At 40.3% G+C, this 16,970-nt stretch overlaps 1 protein-coding gene across 10 annotated transcripts in view; it reads right to left on the bottom strand.

Moving 5' to 3' along the window:
* Positions 1–1,472: 1,472 nt before the first annotated feature.
* The window catches only part of gab1 (GRB2-associated binding protein 1), a 64,601-nt gene continuing 49,103 nt past the window's right edge, over positions 1,473–16,970 (bottom strand). For 6 of the 10 annotated variants that reach the window (XM_033623449.2, XM_078166199.1, XM_078166204.1 and 3 more), the window contains 8 exons: positions 15,739–16,424; positions 13,700–13,794; positions 11,775–12,075; positions 8,798–8,890; positions 7,512–7,605; positions 6,794–6,917; positions 4,606–4,734; positions 1,473–3,342 (listed from right to left, as the gene is read on the bottom strand). In XM_033623449.2, coding sequence (XP_033479340.1) covers positions 3,184–3,342; positions 4,606–4,734; positions 6,794–6,917; positions 7,512–7,605; positions 8,798–8,890; positions 11,775–12,075; positions 13,700–13,794; positions 15,739–16,424 — 1,681 coding nt within the window. In that variant the 3' untranslated portion in view covers positions 1,473–3,183. Of the gene's footprint in view, positions 3,343–4,605; positions 4,735–5,774; positions 5,851–6,793; positions 6,918–7,511; positions 7,606–8,797; positions 8,891–11,774; positions 12,076–13,699; positions 13,795–15,738; positions 16,425–16,970 lie in introns of all 10 variants that reach the window. The other 4 variants (XM_033623452.2, XM_078166206.1, XM_078166200.1 and 1 more) reach the window with 3 other exon arrangements.

Below are 16,970 nucleotides of genomic sequence, written 5' to 3'. Positions count from 1 at the left end.
GCTGTATTCTGTTTCTTTTTGCCTTGGATATTTAATTATATATTTGTTTCACACTATGACGGATTGTTTGCTTGTGTGGACCCCAGGAAAAGTAGTTGCTACCTTGGTAGTGATTTATGGGGATCCACATCAATAAAATAAATAAATACACTAATTGAAGGGTCAGAATATGTCACGTAGTATGTACGGTCTTGCTAAATTCGTAAATAAATAAGTCATTTGTAATATAAAAAGTTAACCTTTGAGTTCATTTGATTTTAGTCACACTGACATTACTAGGACGGCTAACGTTACTCCCAAAGTCAATGAACTTGAGCCTTGCTGCGTCACCGCTTTCCATTAAAGTTAGCTAGCTATTTAGCTTTAACGTTAGCCTTTTATTTTAATAACCTAACTGTCAATATCAAAACAAGACTATTATGACAGAAGTTCAGTTTGTGTCTCTCATGTTTTACATGTGAGACTTCTTCATTTACTTTGACTAATTTTGAGTCGGGGAGTGAGTTAAGCTAATGCTAGCTAAGCTAATGCTCGGCACCTCAAAGACATTTGTCCACAATTATTGCATTAGCTAATGCTAACGTTACAGGCCAAATATGTATAGACAAAACTTACCATTGTTCTGAAGACATTTCCGGATTCTTCTACACAAGTGGAACAAAAACAAATCCCCTTTCCACATATTGTAACTAAGCTTGAAAGAGTTTAGACACACTCCAGAAATTACTACTTTTTATTTCCTACGACTAAACTTGTCAAATAAACATGGCGACCGGAAGTGACATAAAAACTTTGCTTATCACCTTGCCTTGTCTTAATAATAATCATCTTAATAATACATATACAGTAAATACTACATCTAACTGAATTATGTTTACACCTATATTGATTTCATCTTCCTTAATGTTATATTTTAATCATTATTTCATTTGTCTTGCCTTGAGCAATAGGTCATTAATTACTTCCTAGCTGCCATCTTTGTTTGGTTTAAAAGGTCAAAAATGTAGCTGAGGAAGACAGTGAAGAATATATATTTTGCAGTATTAAATATTTTAGTTAATGCTGGATATATGTCGTATGGGAAACCAAAAGACAAGCTTGGTACATGTTCAATTGAAGACATGGACATGGCTTGTTTGATCCATTACTATTCTGATGGCAAGATCAAATTGCTCTGCATGTCTGGACAATTTTCTTGATTATCCATAATTCAATTGTAAATTATAACTCTGACAGTAAAGTGACAGAGATCTAGGAATTAAAGACGTGCAAATCTGAGAGTATGTGGAATGGCATCAATTTTCTAATCTGAATGTGATTGAAAAGAAAAAACAAACAAACAAAAAAAAAACACCATGCACATTTTACATTGGATTTTTTTTTTACCTTCTACTCTGTTTCTTTACCTTCTGTTTCCCACTTTGATTTCCTAATCATAATGGAAATCACACTGAAGAAAGACAACACATGGATAAGAGGTTGGATTTTATTTAGTCCACTTTTAAAATTTACATTTTCTGTCGAGATTCATTAAAAAAGATAAAGCATCATCAGCTCTGCAGTCCGTATCACAAAGAGACTGCAATAAGGAAAGAGTGAAGTAGAATGAAGATGACTTAGTAGGCACATTTTTCAAATGATACATGTTAATCTAATTGATGGCAAAAATATGTACAGCAATGATTTTATCTCGTGGTAGCACATGCTCGGGACTTCTGAGTGAGAGTTCACAGGTTAGTAAAGCACAGATTTATGCAGACATAACGACTTTTTCACCGTCTATTAAAGATGTATCAAGTTGACTACATGAAGCAGTCAATTTCCCAAAACTGTATGCCAGTTCAATTTGAAATAAATTAAACCTACGACGAGAGAGAAATGAGGAATATCAATGAACTTGTGAAACTAATTGACCGGCGCTTGTCAAACTAAGCATTTTAACAGACTAGAGCAAATGTTCCTCCATATGAATCAAGAATACTGAGCTAAAAGTGGACCGGACATCCACCTGATGAAAAACTTGAGAAATAAATTAGAAATGGATAGTTGTATTATTAGTACCTGATTTTCTCTCTCTCTAGCCTAAGTTTGATACCTTTGCATAACTTATAGAAAACCTGTCACGTTCTTTTTAAAAACTCACAGTAATTCATTCATTAATCACAAGTCCTGATACCACCTAAGACAGGCACAGGATTCTACCCTGCAGAATCCACATACCTTCGAGTCAAACACGCTGGATATTCCATACAAATAAAGGACACTTTTCCTGTTTATATACATAACACTTTTGTACAGTCTTTGCACTTCCATTATAACAGATTGAAGCATCTCCATGTACAAAGTAAATGGAAATCAAATCATGTTCAGTGGATTAAACCTTGAGTGAATCCAAAGCTTAAATTGAGCACTTGGTTACATGTAAAATGAACGAATTCAACTGCCGTTGCATTGAAAGTCAAAAGTAATAAAACTATGAAATTCTTTCGCACTGGGTTATCCTGGGGATCAGGTTTGAAGTTTGCCTTAGACAGAGATCAGGGTCAGTTTCAGCCATCCAATCTTAGTGAAGACGTTGTAAAACTGACCTGGGACCAGTGCCCATGGAAACTTCACTCCACTTGAACGGGAGAAACTGAAAAATCAACACTGTTAACCAGCTATCCTAAGGCGTAGAGTGTTGCATTGATAAAGTACTGTGATCATGTTATCAAGTGATTTCACTTACACTCCAAAACAACATCAAACAGCATTATAATTTAAGGAAATGTTAACTGTGGATCAGGCCACCAGCCATTGAAAGGTGAACAACAGAACAAAAAAAAAAACAAAAACTAACCCAATATAGGAGGCAGTGAATGTTCAAAGTTCATGAGTCTGCTTAAGTCAAACCCCGTAGACAAGTCCAGTCATTCCACCTGCTTTCATACTGCATACAGCTTATTCCTGGCTCACACCCCTTCCTACAACTGTACACACAGTGCTGTCCTAGGCCTGACAGCAGTGTAAACTAAACACCGTTGAGTGGCTATGAAGCTCCACTGGCCCCTACACATGAAGGATCTTGCTGAGGTGGAACGTGACAGCTGGACCATCCCAAAGCACAAACCAGAGCCTACACAAGTGTAAAAGGCCCAACGGTCTGGGGGTTTGGAGGCTGGGTTGGCAGTTGGGACAACAGGGTCACTTGGGTCCCTTGGAAGGGGTGTCTGTCTCTGTGGATTGGCGGCCATCGTTCCAGGCCTCCCGGGTGCTCTTGAGGGCCTGTGTCCGTTGCTGGTCCACAACCACGTAGTCAACACGCTCATCTGATGCTGCCATGCCAGTTCCATTGCTTTTCATCTGAAGAACAAAAACACACAAAGGTCTGTCTTAAGGCTTTAGCACACCAAGTCCATATTTTTCGCATGTTTTTTAAAATACCTTGTCATCTGATAAAGAGTGTTACGCACAGAAACCTTGCACACTTGAGTCTGATGCATTTTATTGTTCTATTTCTTGCAAAATCAAAAATCTAAAGACACTTTTGCTCCCTTGCTTCTCTCCGCTCACCTCTCTAGACCGTCACCACTCTCTGCTGGGGTCCTGCATTTGGCACCGCAGCTACCAGAGTTATGAAATGGTACTGTGCTGCTATTAAATTGTATTATCAGTGCTGTTGTGTATTGGTGGATAGGCTAACATTACCATCTCTTGTCTAAAATTTCAAGAAGGATATAGCTTGTATATATTTCTTCCCGTTTCTTGTTGCGGTTGTATGTGTCCCGCAGGTTATACCACACTTCGTTCACTGCTTTTTGCTCAAACGACTTTTAAAAGGCTTTTGACAGATGCAAAAAAAGCAGGAAAAAACAAACTGGTCCAAAAACTTAATGAAAATTTTCTGAGTGTGCAATGGCCTTTAAACCAAATTCAGACCAAAGACTCATGACAAGCCGAAACTGTTTTAGAACGTTGCACAGAAAAGTTGCAGTACTGTGATCTGTCCTGTCTCAGCTCAACTCAAGCCTGCAACTCCTCGTCAAGTCACCAGGGGCTGATTTTAGAACCTAAGGCATGCCGCTTCTTTAACAGACAACCAACTTGTAGTGAATAAGCTAGTCGAGTCAGTAACAAACTGTCAACTGGTCAAATTGGCAGAGTTTGGGAAGGAGGAAAGAGAGGATCATTTCATAAATTTCAAGAACAGTTGTGTCTTTGAGACACAACCCTTAAAATGTACTCAAATAACAACAGAACTGTTAAAACAAGCATTGGTTGGTTATTTAAACTGTCATCTGAAGCCCAGATCACTACTGGAAGTTATCCCACTATCACTATCCTCATTCATATTTTAAGATGCTACAAATTATATCCAGCTACAAAAAAGCCTGAAAAACTGGGAGTTAGAACCAAGAAATATTGCTTAAGAGATGATACACTGTCTTGTCCAGTCGTATTGGTGTAAACTGGCAGGTTTCAGAACGCTTCAGACTGGTGTTCTGCAAGTAGTTACAAGTTTCAACTCCTCTCGTCGTGAATCTTTGGTCTGAACAGGGCTTGTGAGTTTCTTCAAAGTGACTTGTGAACACATGGCTCAGAATGTGAGGGCTAATAAATTCCTACCTTCCGAGGTGGGGTAGACTTGCCGGGGTCAAGATCCAAATCCAGGTACTCCACCTGTTTGTCTCCCTTCGGCTTCACCATCGGGCTGCTCCCACCATCCGCGGTCATGGGGGCACCAAGCTTCATGTTCTACATAAGCCAGGAGAGGATGCTTTTACTGACAGAAAAGGAGCACTGACTGAGACAGTGTCAGTCAAACAAAGCTCACATCTTAATACAATCTAGTACTGTCACAATAACCAACATTTGTTTGCTACGATTGCAGGAGATTTGATTTCCCAAAAAGTTTGTACTTTCGCAAATAATTCAACGCCAACTTCAGAGGGTGCACATACAGGTGCAGATGGGTTTGTGGACTGACATTTAAAGGATTAAAAATAGCACTGCAATAGAGAAAACCTAACATTCCTGGGTAAGGTAGTCAAAAAATCACAGTCCGTGTAAACTAGTTGTCAAAACTGGAGCAAGTAGTGACTGATAGAACTACTTAGATGAAACAGATCATCGTTTTATTATAAGAATAGATTTGTTTAATCAGTGAACATCTTTTCATCTAACAGGCACCAGACTGGCAGAGTTTGTTCGCTGAAGCATTGGATGCATCATTTTGCTGATACAGCCAACAAATATGGGCACCCAACCAACATGCCAAAACTCCAGTTGCTTCAAAGCTGTCCAATGAAAAACAAATAACTTTACAAAGCAACTCAGAATTTAGCATATTTTAATTTGAATTCTGAGAAGGTTTTTGCACTGGTTCTGATTGCAGAGTTTATGTTAATGCTTAGTTTATGATGCTTTCCATATTTTATCAGATTTAAGATAGAGATAAAAACAAAATTCTGGTATTGTGACAACACTACGGTGCATGTAGAACCTATAGGTAGTGTTAATTTCTAACTACAAGTGGGGTGGAGTTATTAAAACTAGGATGATGACAAAACTAGGACATTCTAATAGTAAGGAAAGTGATGGTATGTAACATCTAGAAATCACTGCAGACTGTGTATCAAACCACAGTTTCTAGCTGGTGTTGGGGAGTGATAAAAGCACAGCAAAGTATGCTTTATATACTTGCTGGATTTCTGATTAAACAACACCTGGAACTGGTAACCTCTGGTGTTCTGACAGGGCAGGCCATGCATGTCTAACCTGACAACCCTGCTCACCTCCTCTATGGTGTCAAGTTCCTCCACCTCCCTCTTTACAGGGGTGATGGGGACTGTGCAGTAGAAGGACTCCTCTCTACACAGAGAGAGAAGGAAGCAGTGACAAAGGGAATAAAAAAAGAGAAACGGCAGATGGTCAAGAACAAAATGCAGGAAAAAAGAAAATGGATGAAGCCAGAGTCTGGTGAAGCCAAAGAAATGATAAGCTAGGGAGAAAGAAATGAGTGATAAAAGAACAGGAAGTCAGCAGACAATATAAAAGCAAACGCTGGAAAAAGTTAAATTGTTACAGCAAGAAAAATAGGAAAATGATACATCTAATACCCAGACTGTAAGAGAAAGAATCCCCGATGACAGAAATGTTATCCCATCGGTGTGCGGTAGATGTAGCCAATATTATTCTGGATACATCAGCCAAGTGTGTCTGTTTCCGCAGGCACCACTGAATGACTAAAAGACACTTCATTTTGATTCCACTTCAACCAATGCCCAAATAACAAAAAGGGATCTTTTGAGCTACAGTGAGGGTACTGATTTAACAAAACAAGAATTTTTTTTAAGAACACAATACCTGGAAAGCAAAAGAACAAAAACAGAGAATAAAGAAAGCAGAGCGGCAGAATGAAAGGAAACTGCAAAGAAAAGAGTTGAAGTGGTGAGGAGTCCGTCTGCAGCAACCAGTAATTTGTCCACACTAATGTATGCCTTAGGGAAAGGAGCGAGAACTGGAAAAGGGTATTTCTAATACCTTCTGTACAACAATTACAGCCTGAAATTCTAGGTTGCATGGTGAAACTTGGTCTGCCTCACAAAAACTCCACTGTATTTATGGTGCATCTGTTGTGAAAACTGTCCTTGTTCATATGTAAATGATGTAAAAATAGTTTCAACAAACACATATCACAATAAAAATCAAAATAAACATTTAGATTTTTTCTTGCTTTGATTATCTGTGATTTGAGAATAGAAAAAAAAATCATGCAACTTCTTAAATCAGAGGATAGTTGTGTGTTACATACTGGTTCATCTGTGGACATATTAGAGACCATGGCTACATAATTCTCATCACAGTCCTCGGAGTCAGTGCTGGAGGCCGTACTATGCACTGACGGGGGTCTTGTTGGCATTGGAAACCTAGAGAGACTGAGCAGCATGCACAATGTTTACACACCGACTTCCAGACAAACACAGTCTCTGGTGAGCACAACATACAATACAGACATCACAGCTAAAAAACCACTGCGGCCAGAAGAGTCCCTGCAGCACAAAGCACAGAAATAGACCTCATCCCAGATAAGACAACAGACTGCATTAAGTATCATGTAGCTCTGAGGCATATCCCAGACCAGTTTGTATGAGCAGTGCTACTTTGGTCACAAAGTGACTACAGTAATGCATGAAGTGTTAGTGCCTACTTATTTAGTTAAGTGTAACCACTACAAAAAGGGAATGTTCACACCAAATAATATTCTCACTACAAAAAAGAAACGCAACAGCAGCTGCTTTGGTAGCCTGGAGATGAAGTGCAGCAATTTATTTTTATTGTCTCTCTAAAAAGTAAAATTTTTCTCAACTCTAAAAAGCACTCCACTCCTCCTGATAACAATTGGCTCTAAAAAAATTACTTAATCAATTAAATAAATGCTTACAGGGCAGCAGAGTGGTGTGAACATGCCCTTAGCTGTTAGCAAAATGCAAAACTACAAAAAAATGCTGCAGATCATTTTAGATACTTACTCCCGAGCGAATGACCGTGTGACAGGCGAGCGGACAGGCGTACAAGGCTCTTCCCATTCTGGCAGTGGTTTTATCTCCAGTGGAGCGGGTCTTCCTGAAGCAAGGTACACACACCAGTCAGTCGCTGCTCAAGACGCACACTTTAGTGACATGTATGTGAGGCTGACAAACGTTAATGGCAGAAAAGTTGCATATAATGTATTAAGACCTAGGTTTCATAATATAACACTGTAAGAGTTTGAAATCATTTCTACTGCAGATCAAGACTAGAAGAAATGATGCCTAATGAATATAGATGTAAACAAGCTTTTATTTAGAAAAAAAATGTGTTTAGAATGATTACAAACAGCTGAAAAACATGAGAAAAACTAGCAGAAATATAAAAATCTGGGCCATTTGTAGTGCAACTCTCTTTAGTTTCAATAGTTATTGCTTAATAAATTAATAGCAGCCTTTTTCTTCTCATTTATCCCTTCAGTGTCTTGTATGTCCTCATCACAAGCTGTTTGTGTCTGCTGCAAACTGTGGTGAGACTTTTGTAGCAAGAAAACAACAACTTTTGGATGTGTGAGGGAAAAAAATGTGTGAAACATAGTTTAAACCAATAAATACAAACTGAGAACAATGGGCCTTTTGTACAGTGAGAAACTGTGTGCAATGTAACAGCTTACATGTTATCAGAGCCTAATAATGTCACTGTTGGACTAAAACATTGTAAACTAAAGAAGGTAGCCACTGCTAGTATGCACACAAGCAGGAGAGATCATCTATGTGAGTCTCTCTTTCATTAGATGATATCATTGTTCAATTTCCTCCTGAAGAGGTATCTACTTCTTTCCAGAGCCGAGTGAGTGTCTGTCTGACAGTAATTCTGTTGTGGCTGCTACGTCTGAATGTGTGTTTTGGACACAAGATGTGTTAGACAACAACACAAAGAGAAATGTCTGGAAAGAGAAATGTTAGTGAGTAGTCATATCAGAGTGAGGGGATATTTAGGTAAGGTGGTAGTAATTATTCTTTGAGGCATGATGCGACTCCAAAACTGAATAAGGTGCAATTCATTGTGCATAAAGTGCACACTCATCACCCTCCTGCTGGGATTTAAAATAATTGGACTGGATTAACGCAACAGCTCTGACACAATGCTATATTCTTAAACCTATTTGGGTAGCTGTGGAGTAACAAGAGGAGTCCCAGAACATGCAAAGAGTCGAGATGAAGTTTGGACAGGTCAAAGAATGCAAAGTTTTCACATACACAATGGCAGTTCAGTGTGGAGTACCTACCCTTGCGTCGTCCCCTCGGGAATTCACCTACGGTTTGAGAGTCAGTTCGCTCTAAACCGACACCTTTTGCTCTTATTATTTTAGGACTCTGACCTGATTGGTGAAAGAAGACTTTGCTCATTACAAAATTTATTTGGTGATCACAACAGTTTAGCCCTACTGTAATAACTGCGCTGCCATGCAAAGCGAAAGACGAGACTTTGCTTGAACAACAAAACTACACCCTCATGTACACCCAATCACCTTTTTGTGCAGCACAGTTATCAAGAGGATGATTGTCATGACAACAGCAGACCCATATTGCCCAACATGCACCTCACTCCATGCACCACGGCTTCCCACACAAAGACTGACATCACAGCTGTGCATGCACGACGAGCTGTGTATGAGCACTGAGAGTACACTGAGGAATCATGTCATGATGAGGAGAGGACATACAAATCTGCAGTCGCCTACTGACGAGACACACACTGTAGCTTCTTTTGCATTAACACACTGATCACAACATTTTTCTGCAGCGCTGACAAGACCAAAAACCTAAATGTGCCGGAATATCAAATTAAGATAATTAATTTCAGCGGAATCACATATCATGGTGTTAATTAAGTAAAAGCCGCTGGCTGGCCATGACCACAGATGCCAGATGCAAAGCCTTCACAACCAAAGCAGAGAGAGAAGCGCTCCGAAGATGAACATAGCTGGTAGTGAGTTGAATTAGTCCACAGTGTAGAGGAATTTTGCATGGCTCATGGTAGAGAAAGAAAAGAATATCATCCAAAGTAAAAATTAAAAGAGCTATCTGTGCTAAATGCTGGTTTTAAAATAAAGTACAGCTGCAAGGACATCCAAGTTGCTTAAATCCAAAATCCATGTACATTTTGTGCCGGGAGCAGTGGATATAAGGTTTAGATCTAAACTATAATAATGATCTATATTTGTGTAAAACCTTTCAAATAATCAATTACATTAAAATTGAAATGCATCAACAAGATGGCAAAGAGGAAGGCAAATCGGGAGGGTTTGCAGATATTTCCACTCTGTTCAAAAACAGAAGTTAGATACACTTCTGTTTCTTAGCTTTCCTGATAAAACCGAAAAATATGGTGGGGACAGTCAAAAAAAATAATGTGATGAACAGTGCTTAAGATAAATTTAATGTCAACAAAAAAAAGGATAAAATCAGGGTTGCTGGACAATATGAAACAGAGACCTGGACAATATGAAACAGAGACCTGGACAATATGAAACAGAGAGAGGAACTTTAGTTGTTCTTTTATCTCAGACATGTGTTAGGATGTCTTGACATGTTTCAGTGGAAACTTACGCCTTCCTCAGAAGTGGTTGTGAGGGGTCTTTATCAGCTGATCAGCTGAAAAACTTCACTTCTGAGGAAGACGGAAGTTTCCGCCGAAAAATGTCAAGGTATGTAACATCCTAACACACGTCTGAGATAAAAGAACAACTAAAGTCATTATCAGAAACTAAAGACATAATGAACACCAATGAACTAGAGAGAGGAAGTGATAGACAGCGAAGGAAATCTAAAAATGACAGGGCCAAAACTACATAAGAGAACAATTCTTTTTAACACCTTACATTCTGGACATTATTGATCAAAAACTACAGGCCTCGATATAAAATGCACTAATATCCCCTCAAATTTGGTTGCAATAATTAAAATTTTCTAAAAGTTGTTTAAACATGTTTAAAATGCAAGAGGATCTGGTAAACACAGTTGTGCTGAGGACTAGCTTATAATTGACTGGTTACTGGCAGCTTTACATTTTCCTCCCCTAACTACAGTTTATATATTCTGGAATGAACTTTGTCCGATACACTGCACAACACAAATTATTTAACATACAGAATTTAGGAGGTATGAGTACTCCCCGTGTTACAACAATCACACATTTTTTAAACAGTGTAGAGTCACTGCTTGTAGATGTACATCCATGTTTCATGAGCACTTGAGATTTCCAGTTACGGCTTTTTTTGTGTGAAATATGAGTAAGACGTGAAACTAGTTGGCCTTCAGTATAGCAGCTTGATGATTTGGAGAAATAAAAATCTTTTTATAACTTTTAGTCATGGAAGTCCATGACTGCAGTAGACGCATGCCAAATTTGGAAATGACTGACTCAAGGTCACAGAAAATAAAAAGACCACAAGTGATGCATGAGAGGATTCCCCCACTGGGAACAGTTAAACTCCATAACATGTCCTATTTTCTTCAGTGACATTAACAGCCCTTGCTTTTGGTTTGCCTACATGACGACTCCCTGTCTCCCTGACATCCTTCAATTCTCTTTCTCTCTCTGCCCGTTACTGAGCCTTTCAATCTGCCCAGATTGTAATTCCCCTTGCTATTAGGTCTTTCATCAAAGAGCGCCATTCAGCTAAAGGGAACAAAGGGGATGGAGGTGACCACTCCGTGCTTCGGTCACTCCATGGCACAGGGACCAGCCCCCTCCAAAACGATCTACAGGCCTCTTGAGCTCGGGACAAAAGTCCTTTTGACAAGGAGCTTACTGTGTTGGATATAAGAGGATGTAGCAGGCCCTAAACTAATTTAGCAAGAGGTGAAATAAGTTGGTCAAGGACAGGGGCAGAAGAAGATGATGGTATTTTATACACCAGACAAACCAAGGGAGACAAAATGAGACAACACATTTTTTCACATTAATAATGGCAACTGAAGTATGATGAAGAAGGACACTGCTTAGAGATGGTTGGAAATGGTGAAATGTTGTGCAGATGGCTGTATGACCATGAGCCAGCACTGTGAGAATAGCAGCTGAGTGTGAGACAAAGCGTGGTCAGTTGTTGCATTAGTGAAATCTGAGCATACTGAAGCAAGTTAAGTGCAACAATACACTTCGGCACACATCAACGCCGCAGCAAGAACTTCACAAACCTACAGAATATTTATGAACCATAGTCAAAGCCACACGTGCATGCACAGCCACTGTCCTCTCACCTTTGCGGTCAGGTTTGAGATTTCGGTCCACAGGCGGGGGCTGGCAGTCACTGAGCATTGGCCTGCGAGGAGGGGTCTTGGGACTGGAGCGAAAGCCCATGTGGGCGGGTGGGGGGACCTGCTTTCCCAGGGAGGGGAACTCCATGGTGCTTGGGGTCATGGGCACATAGTTCGGTTCGTGCAACGGCTCCGACAAACTGCCTGAGTGATGGTTTGACGGGGAGTTGGCACTCATGGGTACATAGTTCTGGTCTACCTCTTCTGTGGACTGGCTGCCCACTGGCATCATTCCTTTGTTTTTCTGAGGGTGACAAGGCGTACATACATATTTACAAACAATGGATAGGCATAACTGGTATGAGGCTGCTGCTGAGGCCACAGGGGAGCAGTAATAATGTTCAACATTATCTCTACATAATAGTTGGTAGCTAACACCCCATCAGCAAACTAAACACTGAGCAGTCATCTGTAAACAGACTCTCTTTTTGTTTTGGATATTGTGTTTGACAAAAGCACAAATAAAAAGAAGCCTGAGAATCAGCAACAGCCAATCAATATTTTCAGTATTTCTTTTAATTTTTCCCCACCACACCAGACTATCCGTTGTTTTGCCTGCACATTTCATGTACATAAAATATTGAGCTTATGCACAAATGCTAAAAGTAGTGGGTGGGTGTTGGCCCAATATTTTTTGGGAGGGGAAATGGGGCAATTGTTTTTCTTTGTAAGTGCACCCTTTCATTGTATGATTAAAAAAAGAGTTAGAAATGACCCAGAAACACTGCACTCAGCCAGCTTGCTTATGTAGTAGTCATTGACTGTATAACGGAAGTAGAAGTAGCTATTGTGATGTCACCTATTGGTTTGTCAATAACCGATTTGAAGCCTCAAGTTTGGCATTTTGGCCATTGCCATATTGGGGTTTTTTTTGGAGCCAGTACTGACCATATTTGGAGAAGAAGGTGAGGCTGTGGAGGAGCGAAACCAAGGATATCACTGTGTAGCAACTTGTCAATCAAAAGGTAGCCACACCTCAAAGCATACCCTGCTTTATTGTCTATTTCACTCTCAACAGGACCATAATTTACAGAATGATCATCATGCTGTATTGAGGAAGAATTTAAACTAGCGATTGAGACCATTAACTCATTAGGAAAATGTTTACTGATGTAATAAATCAAGTGCGAAGTAGGGTCATGTTTGCGTAATTTCACCCTCCAGCTGGCCATTAGAAGGAAAGAATGCTTAAGTCACTTCTGCATTGGCTTCATTTTTCAGACCCCGAGACAACCCCTTAGTAGTTTGGCATCACATTGGGCAGCAATAAAGAAAGCAGAATAACGTAATATTCAGAGATGTCTTTCCCTGCCACACCAGGATTTTTTATCTCTACTCCATTATTCTAGTCTGCATCATGGGGCGGAGAAGGGAATGCAGTACTGGTTATCGTAGGAACAGCTAAGTGAAAGCAGAGGAGTTGCATTTCCTCAGTGCGTATATAATTCGAAAGTGTTACGTCCCTATAAACAATTCCTATCAAGACTGTCACAACATCCACAGTCATAACACAAACATCTTCCCTTTAAGCACTGTTAAATATTTTCTTATCTTCAGACAAAAGGTGTAGGAGATGTTTCTTTTACCTGCTTGACAGTTTCGACTGTGACTCCAGTCTTCCTCAGAAGTGTCATCCGACATGTTGCTGATGTGTCATTTATCAGCAACACGTCAGATGACACTTCTGAGGAAGACGGGAGTCACAGTCCTACACCTTTTGTCTGAAGATAAGAAAATATTGAACAATTTTAAAAAGAAGACAAAATTAACCTAATCAACCCTTTAAGCAGTCACCTGCGACTTGAAAGCGCTCCAATGTTCAACAGAATAGTGACTTTAAAACTGGTGAACTTTGGTGCAACACTTACAAAGTAGCTGTTGAAGCTTTCGTTGAAGTCAAACGAGCAGCTTTTCTCCGAGGGGAATGATCTAGGAATGTCATAGCAGTCCTGGGATCCAAAATCTGCAACAAAATAAGAACAAATAAAATCACCAAATAAACACGATTGCAAAAAGCATATACTGCAGTTTTGTGAAGATATTTAACACTTAATGATTTTATCAATAATAGAAGAGCGCCACACATAGTTTCCCATAGCAAAGCTATATGCCTATTTAGCTATGGCATAATCCTAACAATACAAACAATACAGGCCTAATTAAAATATTGTATGTGTTTTCATGAATCTGCAGAGCTTTTATTCAGTGGGAGAGAGATCGGCAGCAATACAGTATGTAATGGCTCTACCGTGGAGCACATCATTATTGTTTTTTGCATTCTCATTAGGCACTGATGCAGTCGCTAATGCATTTCACTTACGGCCACAAGAACCACAGCAGTTCCAGGGAAAAGCTTGTAAGGCAAATGAGAGTGTCAGCTGAGAAAGACTAAGTGGGGGAAGACCATGACGAGGAATAATTACAGTGAGAAACATTATTTCTTTGAGATACTGTAACTGCCTCCAAGACAAGCAACACTTACAATTTCAAATGGGTCAGATTAAATCCTGTTTGTTTCACAATAGAAACAATTCACCTGAACCGGGTCGTTGGTACCATTCGGCGATTCTTTAAAGTGTATTTTCAGTTTGGTACTCCTTACACTTCTGGACACCCTGGCTTGGTTATATGTCATCAAGATGCAGAGCAGAAACTTATCTTCACCCCAGTCTAATGTTGGGAGAAATATTCACAACAGCCTCAATTCTACTGAACGTGAACTCACACAACACATCATCTAATGAGCCCCGGATATCCACTTTTACAGGTGTTACGCACGAATAAGACCGGTTCACCAAAGACTTCAGACACTCTTGGGTTTTTGTGAGCAATTATCTTTCCACTAATACCTATGTAATGACAATTGTCACCACAAGAGGGAGGAGTAAATGGCAGAGTATATTATGTTGTGGCCATACTTACTCCAGAAGTTTCTCTCCTCTTGTCAGAAAGTTGGGTTTTATTTTAAGCCTTTCCACAAAGGATGTTGTGCATTGATTTCAGATTGGTGCTATAGATGTAACATTTTATTATTAAATCTACTTATTTTCTAATTTTACTTAGCTGTTACCTGCAGAAGGCATCTTGTGTCTACACAGAGGATCCTCTCAGACTCTGACTTTTCAGATTTTAGTACAAATTTCCCTTGATTACAGTGGAAGTGATGACAGAGCACAGAAATTGCTGTTATGTTACACGGACTTGTAAACCCCTATGTTAATAGATAATAAATTTATCACATGTATGTGTCTTGTGTTGTCAGATTTAGAGGACAGCACCAATGCTCCCAAGGTTAGTGATGTGTAGTACAGTATACAATATGTGAAACAAAAAAGGCTCTACTGTAGCTAGCAAAAGATATAATGCAAAAGAAGGTATGCATTTGTCCACGTAGGAAAGGACATGTCAACTATAGATATGAATTGCTGCACAAACCATCATCAAGTTCCTTATTCATCACCCATAAGAGATATCTGTAGAGAACTGTCCGCTCTGTTTTTGTCTGACAATTTGAATGGACTGTGAACAGAAGAGTAAAGGTGAAAAAAGGATTTGCAGCTGGGAGAAAACACGCCAAGAGCTCCAGTGATGTCTCTTATCATCCATCAAAAGAAAGTGAAAAGGGTGCCGAATGCCTACATAAAAGCTGAGCAAAAGCCGTATAAGGTTGATGAAAAATATCACTGCACTTAAAGGTCAAAATTTCATAGAGGGAAAGTGGCTGTGTGAATGTGTATGTCCTGTTAAACACTACATTTAGTCTTTAAGTTTTTCCAGGCCGTAAAGCCCACTTTATAATTTCAAAGCACTTTTCTAATGCATTGGTGATCTCTATTTAGACAACATCAAAAGAAAAAACAAAACACACAAACAAAAGAAAAAAAAAACAATTCTCCCTGACACAAACCTTTGCGGAGGCGTGAACTGTCCACAGTGCCAATAGTGTTGCTGCGTAAAGCCTTATTCCCAGCACTAGTAGGCACACAGTAGTTTCCATCCGTCTCTGACGCTGAGCGAGGCACACAATAGGTGTCCGTAGGTGAGCGCTCAGCAGGGGGTGGCGGGAGTCCTGAGGTGGAACTGAGCGAAGGCTTGGGTGGTCTGGGAGGGGGTACTACATCTCCCCCACCCTCTGTGCCTCCTACCCCTGTCGATGCTGACAAAGTGCGGGGCACCTGGTAGGTACAGTTTGCGCCAGGCGTAGGTGGGATATCATAACTGATGGAAAGGTTGCGCATCTGCGACTCCATCGAGGGTTTCCGTGACGGTGTGTTGAAGACATAGAGCTCAGAGCCGTCCACACTGTCCGGATGGGCCAGAGGGGAGGAGGCTGACTTTGGGAGCAGCACAGTGTCCTGGGAGTAGCTGCGAGGCAGGTGGTAAAGGCCGCCGTCAGTTGAGAGTGAGGCACCGCGTGATGGAGGCGAGTCGTAGATGGAAGAGGCGGAGGCAGGGGCCGGGTGCTGTGGGAAGAAGCCGTTGTGCGAGGTGTGTTTAGCTGAGGAGGTGGAGGATGTGGGCGTGCGGTGAGAGGGGACGTTGTCATTCAGGTCTGTCTCTGAAGAGGTAGACTTGGAACACTCAGCATGGGCTCTGAGAAGACAAAACAACAGAGAATTAAATATCCACTACTGATTAAGGGACGCTGAGAAATCCACTCAATAATGGCAAGCCTTCACAGCACTGTCTGCAAGCCATGATTAGTAACTCAAAGTTATATACAGACATTTTATCACTAATCTTTGGCACCTCTTTCCATATTAGCATCTCTTGTTGGGTCAAGTGAAGGTGGATGCTGGGTAAATGTTAAACATGCAGGCAATGACAAAATAATAATGTTAGGTAAAGTACAGCACACTCTGTTCTGATCCACAAGGTCAGCTCGTTGCAAAAGACTGAAACACTTCAAATCTAGCACTAATAATCATCTACAGAAGTCATGTAAACCTACAACATAATTTATGAAGTGTTTGTGTGTCTCTGTTGATCTGTCTTGTTTTTTAATACATGTGCAACACTCCACACAAGCAGGCAGTTCCAGCTGGATGGCTGGCCACTCACAGACTAGCCTGGGGAGGAAGAGTCTTGCTCTCACACTCCTCCAGGAGTAAATACTCCTGGTCTCCCTCCAATGGAGAG

This window comes from Epinephelus lanceolatus, chromosome 3, assembly GCF_041903045.1.
Source record: "Epinephelus lanceolatus isolate andai-2023 chromosome 3, ASM4190304v1, whole genome shotgun sequence".
Lineage (NCBI taxonomy): Eukaryota > Metazoa > Chordata > Actinopteri > Perciformes > Serranidae > Epinephelus > Epinephelus lanceolatus.
Note: the sequence above shows the minus strand (reverse complement) of the source record. Positions and strands in the feature narration are given on the sequence as shown.